This window comes from Notolepis coatsorum (assembly GCF_963971535.1).
Source record: "Notolepis coatsorum genome assembly, chromosome: 3".
In the NCBI taxonomy this organism is placed as follows: domain Eukaryota; kingdom Metazoa; phylum Chordata; class Actinopteri; order Aulopiformes; family Paralepididae; genus Notolepis; species Notolepis coatsorum.
In genome coordinates this window covers 32,402,575-32,420,946 of record NC_140167.1, presented here as the reverse complement: position 1 = coordinate 32,420,946, position 18,372 = coordinate 32,402,575, and the positions used below count along the sequence as shown (strand labels likewise).

General features: G+C 43.1%; 1 protein-coding gene across 1 annotated transcript in view; it reads right to left on the bottom strand.

The window, feature by feature from the left end:
* Positions 1-15,405, bottom strand: part of spint1a (serine peptidase inhibitor, Kunitz type 1 a) — a 28,685-nt gene extending 13,280 nt beyond the window's left edge. The window contains exons 1-4 of the mRNA XM_084310776.1: positions 15,293-15,405; positions 14,636-15,097; positions 13,360-13,517; positions 11,979-12,120 (exon numbers count right to left, since the gene is read on the bottom strand). Of these exons, the coding sequence (XP_084166902.1) occupies positions 11,979-12,120; positions 13,360-13,517; positions 14,636-15,044 (709 nt within the window). The 5' untranslated portion in view covers positions 15,045-15,097; positions 15,293-15,405. The remainder of the gene's footprint in view (positions 1-11,978; positions 12,121-13,359; positions 13,518-14,635; positions 15,098-15,292) is intronic.
* Between the last annotated feature and the right edge of the window lie 2,967 nt (positions 15,406-18,372).

Genomic DNA, 18,372 nt, shown 5'->3' with positions numbered 1-18,372 from the left:
GGATTAATGAAAACATGGGGCCGATTCATAAGCCATCTTGAAGAGAACTAACTTAATTGTAATCCAATTGATATATTGTCTGACAGCTATGCGTGTCTTTTTTCCCCCTTTATATATATATATTATTTTTTTTAGATTTTGTTGTTTATTTATTTGTGTTGAATGTGCACTTTATACAATTTTACAACTGAAAATCAAATAACATGCAAGTGATTCAGCTTAAATAACAATGCAGGTGTGGACTTCAACAAAAACAAAAAAGTAAATCATTATCATATACATGTTTTAAAAGTAGCTCTAGTTAGTTTGTTCGTTTACATATAATTATTAACCAGTTGTTTTAAAAAAAGTTAATCATATTTAGTTAGTTTCCGTTGCCAATATATTCTTGCTTGCTAATTGTAACTACCAATTACACTTTTATCGTTTACGTTAACCATAAACACGTTCACTCTAAAAATCTGACACATGGCGTAATTGTCTCTTTCGTTTCTTTAGTCCCAAATCCACATGTAGCACGTCTGCCTTGTGAGTGTACAGACGAGGTGGTTGCAGACGTGGTTACACAACAGACAAGACGTGAGCAGACAGATGCGACTCAGGAGGAGGAAGTGGTGCCGTCTCTTGTGAAACACAGAGCTGTTCGGAGCACGTCCAGGTATTCCGTCTGTGACGCACAGAGCCGCCAGTGAACTTGATACAAGTCATTACATTATAAGGAAGCGCCCTGAATGCAACATTAACAAAAGTTATTTGAAGTGCATCAATACACAGCTGATGCGTTTTTCTATGTTAGTACTCAAGTAATAGCTGCTGGTGACTGCCGTCCCCCGAAACGAGGGTCCCTGACTCCCTGTACTACTCACTGTCAACCACCATCTTTAACTGTTATTAATGAGTTATTCACAAGTTGTTGATTTGCTTGGCTTTTCCCTGTTCACTGTTATTTTTAGCTACGTATTTCTGGCCACTAGCCACGGTCCGTCAGTTTGGCCTCGGTGCGGTTCATTTTGGCGGTAAAATAATTCAAGCCAACTCTACAGCTGCACTCTTAAATTGCACTGGATAAAATCACCTGCTAAAGTGCCCAACATGTAAATGTTCTAAATGTGATGTAAATGTGAGAGTCCTCCAAGCCACTTCATTTATTTAGGTGCAAATGCCCGGGAGTGAATACACTGCAGACCCCCACTGTGCCCTCCTTACATGTTCCACCGAGTCACATTCCTAACACTGTTCAGGACACAGGCCTGTTAATGGGTAACTAAACCTATGAATGGTTTATAGTCTATTTTCCTTTTCCTTTTAGTCTCAATGGGCTTTCAATCAACCGCCAACCTCCACAGACACAGGTCTGGCATACAGAAGTGGCTTAAACAGAGCACTGTCTTGTTTGTGTATCAATCAGTGTGGAAGAGTATCACGACAGTGACGGGCACGATCTTGTTTGTGAAACCGGAGCTGAAACCAGACGGACAGGTTTTTGAGGAGGAGGGGTGGGGTGGGGAGGCAGCAAGGGAGAGAGAGAGAATCACAACGGCTGCTCTACTCATTTCCTGTGTCTCTGGGCTGAGAGAGACCTTAATCGGCTTCACAGGTACTCCACGGATCACTTCCCTGGAAGGATACCAGTTCACTCACCTCACCATCACGGAGAGAATGCCAAACTATCCTTCCCTAGCAAAAAGTGCCTCCCATGTCAAGAGTCATGAAAAGAGGGAGCACTGGGCAAACAAAAGAACAATAGCCTTCTGGTCTGCAGTCATTACTATCCCCGGTTGGCCCCTTCAACTGCCCCAAGCTAGCAGCAGGCAGTAATCTTCTTATAAAACATCTTTATCTACCCACATCTGTGGCATTTCGTCATTCGGTCTCCAGGAATCATGGCGGCAGGCCTAGGCAGGCCTGGTTTACCAACTAACCAACTAAACGGGAGAGCAATGATGTTCTCGTGTGACAAATGCAAATGTTGCCGGAGTAGTTAACGCCACTTTCACAAATAGACGGTACCTCTTTTTCAAGTTAACATAAGAAAATAGATATTTCCTAATAGTATCTCTAATAACAAAAGAAAAATAACAATTCATAATAATAATAATCAAGTAAAATGTATATTAATTAATCAATTACAAATATATAAATAATATTAAAACAGTTTGTGGAAAGGAAATAGGGGTTATTTGGTCTGGGATTATCAAATGAGGTCCTGTGGTCCGCTGTTATACAGAATATGCTGTTTTCACAAGTTTGTGTGGCTGGATTGTGGTCAGCAGCTCAGCAGGCAACAACACTCACGTCTGCGTGTTTCAACAAGGCCGATGCCAGATCACACTGGGTTATCTGCATTTTATTGGGGGTAGTCAGTCTTTGGCCAAGCTGCAAAGCCCCAAGTCGTCACCGAACCCTAACCTTAGGCCTTGTCCGTTTTCGTTTAGTTTTCATTTAAAAACGAAAACGTCTCAAGAAATAAGTGCGTGCCACAAATCTACAAAATAAATGTCTTTCTCGTTTTAGACGTCGCTTTTATTTCAAAAACCCCCGACCGGAAGTGTTGTCGTTGTTTTCGATAACTTGTCGCCCCATGCCGTCCGGTTCTGTGCTTTTTTTTTTGAGCTGACGCTAGTTTCCAACGGATAGGAGAGAGAGACAGCGGCTCAAAGGAGGAGGAAGAGCTGCGGATTTTAATCGGCAGGAGAGAGAGCTCAAAGCCGCATATAACATAATAGCCCTGTGGCGCAGTCGGAGGCAGCTCAAACGACCTGTGTTGTATTAAATTAATTGATTGATGTTTAACTTGTCCCTGTGTGTCCAGTCATTTCGACTAGCAAACATTGTCTGTATTTAACGTTACCTCAGGATACCACTGTAATTGTAGCAAAAGTTGTCTGTATTTAACGTTACCTCAGGATACCACTGTCGATTGTATTTAGTTGGTTAGCTATTTAGCTAATGTTGATAGCATAGCATCAACGCTAGCTCGCTGGCTACTGTTCAACACCAGGCATGGGAATACTATTTACTAAATGATGGAGTATTTTTTTTTTATCTTTTCCCCCCTCCCTTTTCCTCCGTTTTTCTCCCATCCCAATGTTAGTCGTTATGCCAATTCCCAATCCCCGTCCTGGTCGCTGTGCACCTACCCCCTACGGTCGGTCTGGGAGAGTGGAGGCTATCACATGCTTCCTCCGACACATGTGTAGCCAATCAACCGCTTCTTTTCACCTGGCAGCGCGGACTCTCACTGAGAGGGTGTAACGTGTGGAAGGATCACACTACCCCCCTTAGATCCTTTCCTCGCTGAGCAGGCGCCCCGACCGAACTGTAGGAGTCGCTGTTTACAACGACCAGGACCCACCCACCAGCTTTCCCACCCCTAACACTGCCAATTGTGTTAGTATGAACGACCAGCCAAGCTGGTAGCAATGCCGAGAGCTGGGCTCGAACCCAGCATCTCCTGCACTAGTGGCGAGCGCCTTGCCCACTGCGCCACTTAGCCGCCATTTGATGGACGCTTTTTAATCGTCAAGGTAAGAGAGGATTTGTCATGATCAACTGAAGGTGTATGCTATGGAACAGTATGTGCTTGGCTACTACTTGGGTTTTCAGAAAAAGTACATTTAGCTGTAAAAGCCCTGTAACTGTAAAATAGCTTCTGTAACACTGTAAGGGATGTCAATCTGTTGTCGACGGTGGTTGTGATGTTGGCTGAGTTTGCACATGCGGGTTAAGGGAGAGGTGGGCTATCGCGTCATCTGTTCAGGAAAAGACTCGTATCGCTTGTAAAGATGGTGACGCAAGGGGGGCGTCTTCAGAATAGCTCACTCTGGAAGCCGGTCTCAGAAAGTAGCGTCTTCAGGCTGCCAGAACGCAGTTCCGTGTGGATGAAAGGTGCATATGATCAAATACTTTGACTGATACGAACGAAATCGGTTTAGTCTGGACATGGCCTTAAAGGTAATTTATAAACCTAACCACTCCCTACAATTGTTTAATAAATGTAAACATTTTCACCCGGGCTGTGGGATCTAGCATCCACCTTTCAACAAGTCAGTCAATAAGGGAAATTCGCTATTGTAGGCTGGTCACCCGGGTCGGGCAAAAATAAGTTTGTAGGTCTCTATCTTAAAAGGAACACACCAACATTCTCTCCAGAGAGAGACAGGAAGATAGATACCAGTTTCCTCTCTGTGCGTTCAGTAGAAAGCTATCTGGCTACACATTAGCCTAGCTTAGCACAATGAATGGAAGCGGACAGTGCCGGTTAGCCTTTGGGAGAGGTGTTAGTTGGACAATGCCTAGGCTAACCGGCACTGTCCGCTTCCATTCATTGTGCTAAGCTAGCCTAACGTGCAGACAGATAGCTTTCTACTGAACACAGAGAGCAAACTAGTATCTATCTTCTTGTCTCTCTCTGGAGAAGACAGTAAGCTAATTTCCCCAAATGTTGGTGTGTTCCTTTAAGAAGAAGGAAAACATTATTAAGGGTGTTGTGTTGATTATTAGGTTACTGTACATTCAGACAGAAAACGTTAAAAAATGTATCCTGGCTTGAATTGGTGTGAAGCTAAATCTGTTTGGTTCTGTCTGAACGTACAGTTAACACTGCATTCACTTCCATGTATTTTAAGGGCATCATCCTTTCTCAGCTAAGCTGCGTCCCGACTATAAACACAAGCAGGTGATTCCTGAATAGGTCAAAAGATATGTCAACAAACGTCAGCAGGGAGACATGACGTTTGCTCTTTGATGCGACTCAAAAGTGAGTCAGGAACAAATCTGCTTAATACTACTATCCAAGTCAAGTCAAGTCAAGTCAAGTCAAGTCAAGTCAAGAGTTCCTTTATTAATCCCCTTGGGGAAATTCAGGTGTCATAGCAGCATGGGCAAGGGGAGGTACAGACCGGAAAAAAGATAGTAAAACTAATAATAGTAAGAGTAGAACAGAATAATAATAATAATAGTGGAATGGCAGTACATTATCAATAATAATGGGGATCACTTATCACTGAGGGATCATTATAAAGACACTTAAAATACTACCATTCTTCTGAGGGATCACTATTAAAACACTTAATACTACCATTCTTCTGAGGGGTCACTATCAAACACACTTTAAAATACTACCATTCTTCTGAGGGATCACTATCAAACACACTCTCATTGTCTGGTTTCATTTCCACTAAGTGTCTCACCGCAGGGAGAAAGAAAAAGGTTCCCTCCCTCACTATTTCCCAGCAGATAAGGCTGAAAAGAGGAGAATTTTATAGCTGACATTTGTGTTCTAAGAAGTGAAACAGTTTATCCCCATTTTAGTAATCAGCAGTAATTCAGATAACCAATTTGCATTGGTTCTGTAGTTCCGTGAGTGATTGATAGACCAGGCCCATTGCAAGTTGCTGTACTCTGTCGTCTCATGGTTACACTGGGGTAAACAGCAAAGTTTTTGTTGCTGAATGATTACGGCTGCGGTTACACTATCGCCAGTTTTCGTTTAGTTTTCAGGGCCAGTTTCGCTTTTCAGAACGCAACGTAATGGCAGGCAAGTTAGACATTGTTTTTGCCTCCTGAGCACAGTGATGTATATACATGTAGTACAATGCCAAAGCAGTAGGTGGCAGTAGGTGGCGATGTAGTTCAAACATGAAGGCAATTTTCAACCAATCAGAAAAGTTGAATGTGCCAATACACTTCCTGCTAAAAATCAACAATCCACCATCTTTAAATGCCTCACGTGAGCCATTTAGCCAACGTAGCATTTATTTTTCAGCAAAGAAAGTGCAATAAACAAAACGGATACATTCACTGTGTGTTCTGCCTCTCATTTGTTGATGAAACAAAACTAACATCAACACAATTGACCACCAAGAGCGGAGTTTAGTCTCACAAAAAGATCGTCGCCGATTTTGTTAGCTTACATGCTAATGTGATTGGGATATGCCAGTATAACAGTATAGCATTGTGGCTAGCAGCGAAGTTTGTTAGCTTATGTGCTAACGTCAGGGTTAGAAATTAAAAAAAAAATTCAAGGGCTTTTTTTGCCCCCCTTAATTGATTTTCGGGGGCTTTTTTTTGTATTTCGGGGGCACTGAATTTTTATGATAAACGGTAGGGGTGGGACGGTTCACTAAATGGACGGTTCGGTTCGTATCACGGTTTTGGGGTCACGGTTTTCAGTTCGGTTCGATATACGTACATTTTTATAAAAAAAAAGTTTACAGTGTTACAGTGTTTACAGCCTTAAATAATGTTTGGCACACAAAGACCGAACTGACTGAAAAATATAGGCTACATTAGTATTAACTTAGTGCAAACAAACAATATGCTCAGCCAGCACTAGACTTTCCTTTCTTTAATATAAACACAAAAAAAACATGTTTAAATTCCTTGATTGTCAGTTCTTAATGAAAAGATTCGTGTTCTGCTTGAAATTATTATGTATCTGTCTACATTTATTTAGACTAACATTATTTAAATATTGAGTGCAACTGTGGTGGATTACGTAATTCGGTGAGTTGGAACTATCTATGGGTTGGCGCCGGGTCCCCACGGACATTTTAGTGTCACGCACCTTCAGCTCAGGCAATGTTATTATCAGCTCCGGTAGCTCCGGTAACGTTAGGAGGTGATGGCATGCAGTGGGAAAGCGGCAATAGTCCCGGTTGGAGTTAGTAAAACACAGTTGTATGTTAGCCTTCTTGGATGTTGAATAAACGCCTATCATTGTCTTTAAACACCCCGCCTCTCAGACTCCCATTTCCTCCTCTGCTAGCTAGTAGCTACGGTAACATTTCATTGACTGTATTACCTCGCGGGCTGATTCTATAGTTAAAACGTGCGTCGTGTTGTACAAACTGCTAACGCTATGGCAAGATGTGTGTATGCCTTTGTAATGTTAATGGCTAAGTTTTTAAAGTCGTAATGAAGATTGATTTAGATTGTGCTTGCCATTTGTACACAAACTGACTAGCACCTGGCTCAGCAGCAGCAGCAGCCAGTGCTCACCTCCGCCAAATGAATTTTTTTTATTTGCGCGTCATCTGAACGTACGATACACAGACGCGCCATTACCGGATAAATATATATATATAATTAGTAAACTGTCGGGGGCATTTTGTGCCCCCCTTAACTGATTTTCGAGGGCATTTTGTCCATTTTCAAGGGCATTATGCCCCAAGCCCCCGTTAATTTCTAACCCTGGCTAACGTAGTTGGGATATGCCATTATAACAGTATAGTATTGTGGCTAGCAGCTTGGTAACGTTAATGCTAGCAGAATGAATGGATGTAAACTTTATTTAACAGATTGCAGAATGGGTACAATACAATACGGCTCAATACAAACAATTGTTAAGGGAATGCAGACTGTTGTAGCTTGGACTGGGCTCCAACACATGGTAGCCGCAGCTACTTGGGACGGATCGCTATCCAGTGTGTCAAGCTCGAGTCCCGCGAGCGATAGCGAGTGGCCGGACCGAATATGGATGAGCACCACTTCCTGCCGCTCATTTCCTGTTTGGGCGATCGGCCACCAGATGGCGGTCTTGAACCGTTGGAGAGTTGAGAGGAGATCAACAGGAGATCTCAAGTCTCCGTGGGTGAAATATGATTGACATGACAGATTTTTGAAATATTGATCTCAAAGACGCCTTACGGCGTCATTGGCAGATTACGCATGGCGGAGAATGACGTGGCAACACGTCATTGGCGAATAAAGGGTTAATATAGAGAGATGAAAACAATGTTATTTCGATTGATATGAATTGGATAATGCTGGCTGCAGGCTGTTAGCAGAACTAGCGTAACGCGCTGTTTGGGCGTAGAGTCAGTGGCCAATCAGATCGCGCAAACCGAACGCGGAAGTGCAACTCCGTTAGGGAAAATATACACGCACTTGGGACAGCTCTGCTGTAAACACTGGAAATAACCGTGCAGGTCTCTACTGCGCATGGGCGTTGAGCAACAACGGCTCCGTGTCACGCAGATTACATGGCTCCATTGTCTGCGAGTTTTGGCGAGTATCCAAAGCGGAAACACCTTTTCAGCGTTGCCAGTAGGACAACGCGTTTTCCTGCCAAAACAGCGTTTCTTTTTAACTTGGACAGCAAACGTAATCATTCAGCAACAAAAACGTTGCTGTATTCACCAGTGTAACCATGGCCTACGTTTGCATGTCAAAGTTAAAAAGAAACGCAGTTTTGGCAGGAAAACGCGTTGTCCTAGTGGCAACGCAGAAAAGGTGTTTTCGTTTTGGAAACTCGCCGACAATGGTGCCATGTAATTTGCGCGAGCCGGATACGGAGCCGTTCTGCCCAATGCCCATGCGCAATAGAGACCGACGCCAAATTCTCCCCCTCCCAGACCCACCCATGTCATGTCAACAAACCCTTACCACACAAGAGTCGACTGAATGAGCAGCTCAGAGCTCCTCTTTCAACATAAGTATTAAACAAAATGGCCAAGTCATCTATTCACTTTTGTTTAATACATGAGGCATTGTCTAATGTTATCTAGCTACTGATAGCTCCTGATATCAATGTCTGATATCATCAGTTTGGTGGCTTTTGAGATTTTGAGCAAGATGTGGAGTGTCTGGTTCAACCTTTCTGATTGGTTGAAAATGGCCTTCATGTTTGAACTACATCGCCGCCTACTGCTTTGGCATTTTACTACATGTATATAGTAGATGAGACAAAACGACGTCTAACTTAACTCTTACTTGCCTGCCAATACGCAGCGTTCTGAAAAGCGAATGAAACTAAACGAAAATGGCCCTAGTGTAACCGCAGCCTGAGGGTTGTTAGGTAATCTGGTGTTGGTTGGGTCATTCAGTCCACACAGAGAGAGTAAAGATCCCTAATCCTTGGGTTATATACTTCTTCTGGAAACGTAATAATAAAATATTAACAGGGAAAGAATTTAAATACTATGAGAATAGTACTATAAAGTCACCAGTTCACAGCTAGAGCAGTTAGTGGAGGGGATCGAACCAGTGACATTCCGGTTACTCGAGTCGTGGGCCTTTCTACCTCGCTCTAAGCCACATTTTTTGTTCTTAATGATACAGTTCTCTTCATGGCCCTGTTCGGACCTGTATTCTTCATCAAGATACATCCATATCGTGTCTAGATGGATTTCAGTTTGCACCCGGTATAAGAACGAGTCTCCACATGGATCTTGAGTGACCACTTGTGATCGGATTTCAAATAAACACGTAGGCCTATGCCTACATCACTGAATCCGCATGCGAATTACCCAATGTAATAGAGCAGAGCACACCCAGTGTTTCCACTACAATGTGACATACTTTTACTTTAGAGGGACCACACAACCATTCAAATGCTTCCCAAATCCCAACAATGAAAAAGGTTGGGCATCACGCTAAATAACTTTCACATATTTTCATAATGCATAATGTAATTCTCCTCGTCTCGTTTAATGCTTCAGTGATGTTAAAGCGAGAGCTGTGACCAACCTCTTGAAATAATTGAAATTCTTAATGATGTTTGGCGCGTCAGACATCCCTTGGTTGGCACTGCTCTGAAGCACTGCTTGTATCCTTTGCCTTTCCTTGTTCATTCGCTTCTAACACAAAGCATGTAGTTTCTTTTTCAATCAAATGGTTGCGGAAGCTCTGCAGTCGACACTTACAAGTAACTCAACTCAATGATAAGGAAACAGTCCCTATAAGACAAGGTATTGCTATTTTTTTTGTCTCATTTCATGGTGCTATAATTACTGAAACACAACACAAGAATTGAATGTCCCCGATGACATCACTGGTGGCCATATTCAAACTAATTTACTCTCAATAACTGTCAAATTACTAATCCACCACTCCCATGAAAGGCCCATCACCCTGGCGACTTAAGCCTCTCTAAGGGCATGGTCATAGCTATGATTAAAATGGTCTGAATTACAGGTGAAATATTCAATTTTGCTGCAGTTTCCACTAGTTTTGTTTCACATTGTGAATCGACAAGCAAAGCATACTTTATAAACAAAGCCATGTGATAATGTCAAATTATTTTGTCAAATGTTAAATCCTAGTGAACACAATATATGAACAAACAATCTTTTCATTTGCACTTTGGCTTGCCCAAATGTTGCAAAATACTATTTAGGTTGTCAAATTCACTACCGGTTATTAATTATGCACAACCGTCTATTGTCTCCTTAATTATACATGTGATTAGGTATTTGTTAAGATAACATAATTGAGCTATTTTGAACCTGCTAAAAGAAAAGATTATGACCGTTTTGATGATGTGAATTATCTCAAGCTCAAGTTAAATGCATGATTTTATAACAATGTTCTGCTTTTGGTCCGATTGCATTCTCACTTCATGCAAACGCCTTTGGGGTTCACTCTGAAGCTAACCGAGACCGCCTCGTACAGGCGGACCAGGGTGCAGTTGTTTGGCACTGACCAGACAGGATGTCCTCGCCTCCCCATATGAACCGAACCAAGGAGTTAACAGGATATATCCAACGGACGGTGTGCCAGCAGAGCCTGCAGGATTATCAAAGGCCAACTACCCCAACAACAAACTATGTCAGCTGATGCCATCTGGCAAGTGGTACCGCAGCCCCAAGGCCCGGATCTGCAGACTCAGGGACAGTACTTTCCCACAGGCAATCAGACTCATGAACATTAGTGGCCTGCTGCCTGTCATACACACAGATATAACTATGAGCACACAACACACACAAACATGCAAGAAATCTACATGCATTGTTATGAGGCCTGGGGGGGGGGGTTAACAAATAACTGTGTTCAGGACAAAATCCAGACTGTGTTTGTTATTTGTGTGATGTGACAAATAACAAAAAAAGATTGATTCCGAACAGTCCAGGGTTCGATTCAACCGAACCAAGCGAAGGCAGGTGTGCAAGCGCCCGGCACCCTAAGGGGGCTTTCACACTCAGCCTTTTGTATCGAATCACCGTCCCGGAGCACGGGGGGGGGGGGGGGGGGAGTGTTCTCACTCACCCCTTTTGGGGTGCGAAACGGCGCTGAATCGTTTCACCCCCCGCTGAACGGGATCAGCTGGCAGAGGTGGTCTCGGGGTCGGTCCCGGGAGAACGGGGGGTGTGGCTTTGCGAGCTTGTACCTTTTCACGGGCGTGGCGCCTGGTGCTGACATAACGTCATACATTTTGTTTGCCATTGCTATGTCTATACATTGTTCGAATGCATTTATTTCTATTAGACCAGTGGTGCCCAACCAGTCGGCCGTGGTCGACCAGTAGATCGCTCAAAACGCTCAAAAGCGGACTCTACAACACCATCCATTCGTGATAAAATGGGGTGGGTTATATTGACAAGGCTTGACAACAGAGGTTCAAATATAACTTCATATTTATTGGCAATTTGTTCATTTTATATCAACATCCAGAGTCCGCAGTCGTGTTAAGACATTCCCGTTTACATTTTCGGTCGACCAGTAGATCAATGACATTCAATATAATCGATGCGAGCAATGTTACTAGTAAAAGGTTATAAAGCTAACTAGCGGTAGCCGTTAGCTTAGCGTTATTGTTAACCCTGCAAAACGATCAAAAGCGGACTCTACAACAGAGTTCCATTCGTGAGAAAAGGGGGGTGGGTTATATTGACAAGGCTTGACAACAGAGGTTCAAATATAACTTCATATTTATTAGTTATTTGTTTCTTTATATCAACATCCATTCTCCAGTCTCCGTGTTAACACTTCCTGTGTTTACATTTCGAGAGTGACATCATCGACTACGGCAAGCTTACAAGCTCAAAACGCAAACCGTAAACAAAACCCAGAGCGCTCCCAGACTGAAGTGTGTACACAAACTAGAGGGGGGGGGGGGGGGGGGGGGGGGAGTTCGAATCAGATCTCGGAACGGGCAGAACGGAACGAAATAGAAACAAATAGGGTGAGTGAGAAAAGGCCCTAAATAAAACATGGAAACCCTTGTTGCGTGTACCATGTGGACACTAGATACTCACGCTCAGACTGCTCTGGGGTGAGGACCAGGACCGTGATGTCAGTGGAGTCCGACTGGCCACCGCTGTCCACGACGGTCAGGCGGAACTTATACACTCCAGATGTCAGGTTGGACACGATCACTTGGTCGTCGTATTTAGTCGTCTACAAAGCATGGAAAGACAAATCTGTCACTTTAGCAGCACTGACAAATATTTACAGCTCACAGATGTTGAGAGGGGCACATTGCCAGGTCACGAGTTACAGAGTCAACATCCATGCCGTTCCTCATACAAGCTTCAGATCGTTAGCCACAAATCAATTCAAAGTCAATGGGGTCACGCTCCCGTCTGTACAAGCTGACTTCAAAGAGCCTCAGGAAGCTTAAACAGACAGGAGCTTGACCCCATTGAATTTGAATTGGTTTGTGGCTAACTATCTGCAGCTAGTATGAGGAACAGCATGGATTGTGCCGAGAAAGGGACTCTTATCAGTCAACATCATTGGAAAGTCAGAAATACAGCTAGGGTTCCAAAAATCTGAACTATCCCTTTAAGTGACAGTGAGGTACAGAAAGAAACAGAATGCCACCAGACATACAGACAGAAAACAGAAACTAAAGAGACAGGTAAAATTGAATTAGCCCAATTCATTCAGCCCAACGTACCCAACGTAGGAAGACTTCACCTGAAATTCGGACAATGTTGTTGGGAGTGTGACCCGATTTTAGAAGCAGGTGTATTTTTAGCTCACGTTTTAAATCCTCATCTCACCATCAGCACTGGTTTAAAGACGGACATTAGAAAGACTTCATTTTGGCCCCTTTTTTGGGCCAACGCTTGGATGCCAATAGATGGCTAAGTAAGTAGGGTACCGATTCATGCTAGATCAATTGGTACCAAATTTCAGTACCTTTACATGTTTAGTATAAAGTACAAGAGTGTAATAATATACTAGACAAGAGGGATCCTTTTCCACAAATATAAATATATATGTATATATTACTGTCCCATCTTTTGGGTCTTTAGAAAGACCAGATGAGGTCAAGAGCAGTTTGATAATATTTACTGAGGATGGCCGGATAATGTTGATATTTTAAACAATTTAAAACATGATACATGATCATGCGATGAAACATTTTCTAAATAAATAACAATGTTGAAATCGAGAAGTTTGTACTTATTTTACAGAGAGAGTTAAGTACCGAAAAAAGTACCATTGGGTACCGATTTTCCGGTTCAAATGTGAACGGTACCCAACCCTACGGCTAAGGAACATGAACATGTTTGCTTGGGTTCCCAGACGCTCCGAGAGTGCTGTGGCGTCTACTCAACACCTGATTAATTAAATAATAATCTATGTCAACACTGTCCGCTTTACCTCCCAAGAATTCCCCAGACTCACCTCTATGACAGCAGAGGTTTCTCCCGACACCTGCTGCCAGACGAAGGACTCTATCTTATGATCATCACGGCTCTCCATGCCGTTCAGCGTCACACTGTCCTGGGGCTGGACCACACGGTCCTGGCCTCCATTGGCCTCCGGTGGACGGTCATCCTGATCTGGGGGTTTGATGGACATCACAGATCAAACACAAAGTCTACAGGATTATGAGAAGTATTATTGGGGTACAGCTAACATCTAACCATTTGGGTGGCTATGAACAAAGTAGATGAACTTCAGTAGTGGAATGGAGGAGATTTATAAAATTTACTTTTTACTTGCTTGGCTATGTAAGATCTTGTCCTGAAGAATACCCCCCCCCCCCCGCATTTCATTGTATACTTGTATGCCGTGACAAATAAAAACTCTTGACTCTTGAATACCCAAACACCCCAGGGCAGCATTCTCCCACAGTCCATGTAAATAAGAGGACTGAAACACATTACCATGTGACAAAGGCCATAATGATGCCTATAGCGTGTGTGAACATGCACAGGGATTCTCCACTATAAGCCAGTGGCCTCATCTCCTCCAGCACAAAATTAGAACCAGTGTTTTTAACCCAGACCACCAAAAGGAAAGGACCAGCCTAAATTAATTTAGCTTATTCTGTGAGGGAACAACAGGCAACAAAAGATCAACAAAAAATTTAGCCGGCCTGAATGCATACAAATGTGAATCACCACCCACTTTCAAAAACACTCTCAAAGAACACCTACGGGAGACTGCAATTCGAAACTGGCCCCTGTAAATGTCCTAACCCAACCCCCTCCAATGTACAGTAAATTACCAAGTATGGTTGTCAATATTCCAATGTACAGTTTTGCTTGTAGTTGTACAGTGTCCCCCACCCACCCAACCCCACCTCCTCCAATGTACCCAACCTCCTCCAATGTACAGTTTCTACATCAAATGTATACTCTCTTTTCTGGACTCTTTTTGTATCACAAACAGTACTGTATTTGCAAATCTGGTAGGTCATAAATGTATAGATGTAGCAGTACTGTCTATCTGTATGTCGTGTATGTCATATTATGTTATGATGAATTGAAAATGGGGGACCCTGATGTAAACTAGACGAAAGTATTTCTCTGGTCTGCATCCCCTTAACAATTGTATGTATATTGAGCTGTACTGTACCCAATCTGCAATCTGTTAATAAAGTTTTCAATCAATCAATTGTGTTATTGTTTATATCATGCTGATGATATAATGAAGTGGGGTGATGGTGGCTTACTGGCGCCAGGTCGATCCACTGCCAGATAACTCTCGTAGAGGGCCTCCCGAATGTAACTCATGTATCCCTTTTTGCTGACAAATCGACAGATGTATTTCTGCTTGTATAGACAATCGAAGAGGAAGCACGACTTGACCAGTCCCTCTTCCTCGCCGCTCTCCATGAAGGCGACGTTGCACCGCGGGTCCTTGCAGCAGGAGCGGACGCAGTCCTTGTAGCGCTGCACCAGCGGCGAGGCCACGAAGGTCGCCCCGTGCTGCACCGACTCGTCGGTGTCGAGGATGAAGTCGTCCCGACCCTTCTTGAACTCTGCCAAACACTGCTCCCCGAAGTCCTGGGAGTCCGTGAAAAGTATTTGGAGGAGTAGCAACGACGCCCCTAACATTCCGCTTCTTTCGAGAGGGATCATTGTGTTGATAAATGTTCAATTATAAGTTTCCCCCGATACAATCCAGTGATGCCCTGCGGAGAGAGAGCGAGAGGGCGATATCACACTGAAACAGGGAATATTGTGATACAAATACGTTCTCCTCCCTTCATAAATCAACCAAAATGTGACGTGGAAATCCAACCTGCCGACGGAGATTTCTACCACTTCAATTAAGCTCTAAAGGCGTGTTTGTTTGTCGTCTGAAAACCAAACTCAGAAACACTTACCCGTTTGTTGTCGTCGATTATTCTACGCAAACGACGAAAATCTTTCCATTAGGTTCCTCAGGTGAGTCACTCTCCGCGGTACCTGTGAGATACAGGAAGTGAAACTCAACTCCACTTCGCACCGTGATGCGGAGCCACTCCCTACAACCTGGCTCCCTATAACCTGGATACATACTAACCTGGCTCCCTATAACCTGGATACTAACCTGGCTCCCTATAACCTGGATACATACTAACCTGGCTCCCTATAACCTGGCTCCCTACAACCTGGATACCTACTAACCTGACTCCCTATAACCTGGATACTAACCTGGCTCCTATAACCTGGATACTAACCTGGCTCCCTATAACCTGGATACATACTAACCTGGCTCCCTATAACCTGGATACCTACTAACCTGGCTCCCTATAACCTGGATACATACTAACCTGGCTCCCTATAACCTGGCTCCCTATAACCTGGCTCCATACTAACCTGGCTCCCTACAACCTGGCTCCCTATAACCTAGCTCCCTATAACCTGGATACATACTAACCTGGCTCCCTACAACCTGGCTCTCTATAACCTGGCTCCCTATAACCTGGATGCATACTAACCTGACTCCCTATAACCTGGCTCCCTATAACCTGGATGCATACTAACCTGACTCCCTACAACCTGGCTCCCTATAACCTGGATACATACTAACCTGGCTCCCTATAATCTGGCTCCCTATAACCTGGCTCCCTACAACCTGGCTCCCTATAACCTGGATACATACTAACCTGACTCCCTACAACCTGGCTCCCTATAACCTGGATACATATTAACCTGACTCCCTACAACCTGGCTCCCTATAACCTGGCTCCATATAACCTGGCTCCCTATAACCTGGCTCCCTATAACCTGGATACTAACCTGACTCCATACTAACCTGGCTCCCTATAACCTGGATACTTACTAACCTGACTCCATACTAACCTGACTCCCTAACCTGGATACCTACTAACCTGACTCCCTATAACCTGGCTCCCTATAACCTGGACACCTACTAACCTGGCTCCATACTAACCTGGCTCCCTATAACCTGGATACCTACTAACCTGACTCCATACTAACCTGACTCCCTAACCTGGATACCTACTAACCTGACTTCCTATAACCTGGATACTAATCTGACTCCTGGCTCCCTATAACCTGGATACCTACTAACCTGACTCCCTACTAACCTGGCTCCCTATAACCTGGATACCTACTAACCTGACTCCATACTAACCTGGCTCCCTATAACCTGGATACCTACTAACCTGACTCCCTACTAACCTGGCTCCCTATATGTAGATGTTGTTCAACCAGCTAATGTGTCTGTATCTTTCCCAATACAGACTATATAATGCATCACTGTGCCTCACTGCATCACTGAGCACAGAGCGGCAGCTCAATAGTGGCAGGAGGACGCGACTAGCGGCCTCCAGGCTCCACAACAGGGGGCAGCGACGGCTGCCAGACATTGATCTAGGTCTTATTGGAACTCAAGGAGGACAATACACTACCTAAAGCATACTGCACCTAGTTACACTGAGTTACACTGAATACTGGAATATATATTTCATATTTCATTTAGTTAGAATTAAATTATAATTATATTGACCAAATTGTTTACCCCATGCTCAGTATGCTCAGTATATTCTTACTGTATGTATTTCTGTATATTTTATTTCATTTAATTTTATCCTATTTTATTTTACTCTACTATTATCCTAGGCAACTTGATTTGATTTGTGTTATTATTCTAATTTGTGACCTGTCCTGTCTAAATGTTTAAATGTTGAGCGATTTGCAGTGTCTAATTTCTCACGGGATAATACAAGTATTTCTATTCTATTCTATTCTATTCTAATACAAATAAACCATACTATACTTTTTCAGGAGTACAGTCACACTGATTTATCATTCTAAAATTCATTCATCTAATTCATCTAATTAATGAGATAATAACGGGTTATACATGCAAAATGGACAATTACAGAATAGAAAACTGGAACTGGAAATCTTAAAAAAAAATACTTCAAAGGGGACTGACTTCGCATATAGGCATTTACAACTGTTCCAATGTAAATCTGCGCACTTCCACCCGCTCCAGGTTATAGGGAGCCAAGTCAGACTCGGTGTGGATGGCCACGCGAGCTGTTCTCCCACGAAGAGAACCGGCGTAAGACCTTTCTGCAGCTCGACTTTGTACCGATTGCAGATTCTACTTTTTACGCACAAGCCCTATTCAAGGTCAATTGCGGCATACCAACTACAAACTGCATAAACTCATTCCAAAGAAATTGGAAAATATTGTGTTTTGCTCATTCATTATGACCATGCAGAAAAAAATATCATTCCAGACCAACCACCATTCACCGGTTGTTTATATTTCCTATTGTTTGTTTGTTTGTGTATTCCAAACACCTTTCATCCACAGTCCAGTCCTTGTGGAGACCAGCACAAAGCAGCTGTCTGTCGAAAAAACCCAGTATCTGTATTATTTGGTGTTCATATGTAAATAATGACTAAAGGAGTTTGATAATTCTTCCTTTTATATTCTGACAAAAGCAATACACATGACTCAATATTTGTTCTATTTTATTTTTTAAGTTTCTTTTTGTGGCACCTGTGAAGCCTATTGTGTATAACCTCAGACTGTTGTGAAATATACTATTAATAATAATAATAGTTGTAAGTAAATATTGTAAGTAACTTTCATGAGTGTGTGTGTGTGTGTGCGACTGTGCGTGTGGCGTGGTCGTGGAGAGCATGCAAACCAGGATGCTGTCGTGTAAGCTCCACCTGGGTTGACATTAACTAGTTTCTTCAAAGGAGCTAAAGGCAAACTGCTCTACTCAACTGGACAGGCAAGTCTGTTCTCTTGCAGAAATGATGGTTCGGTCGTGTGTGCTGCTTTATTTGCTATCACGGGGACATGACATCAGGTAGGTTTTCAAAAGATTGTTTTTAGGATTTCTATTCAAGGGTAGCACTTTTGGTGGCACAAGGATGATGATTAAGTACCTAGGAAATTGATTAATCAATCAGTTGCTGAAGTCTCAGACCT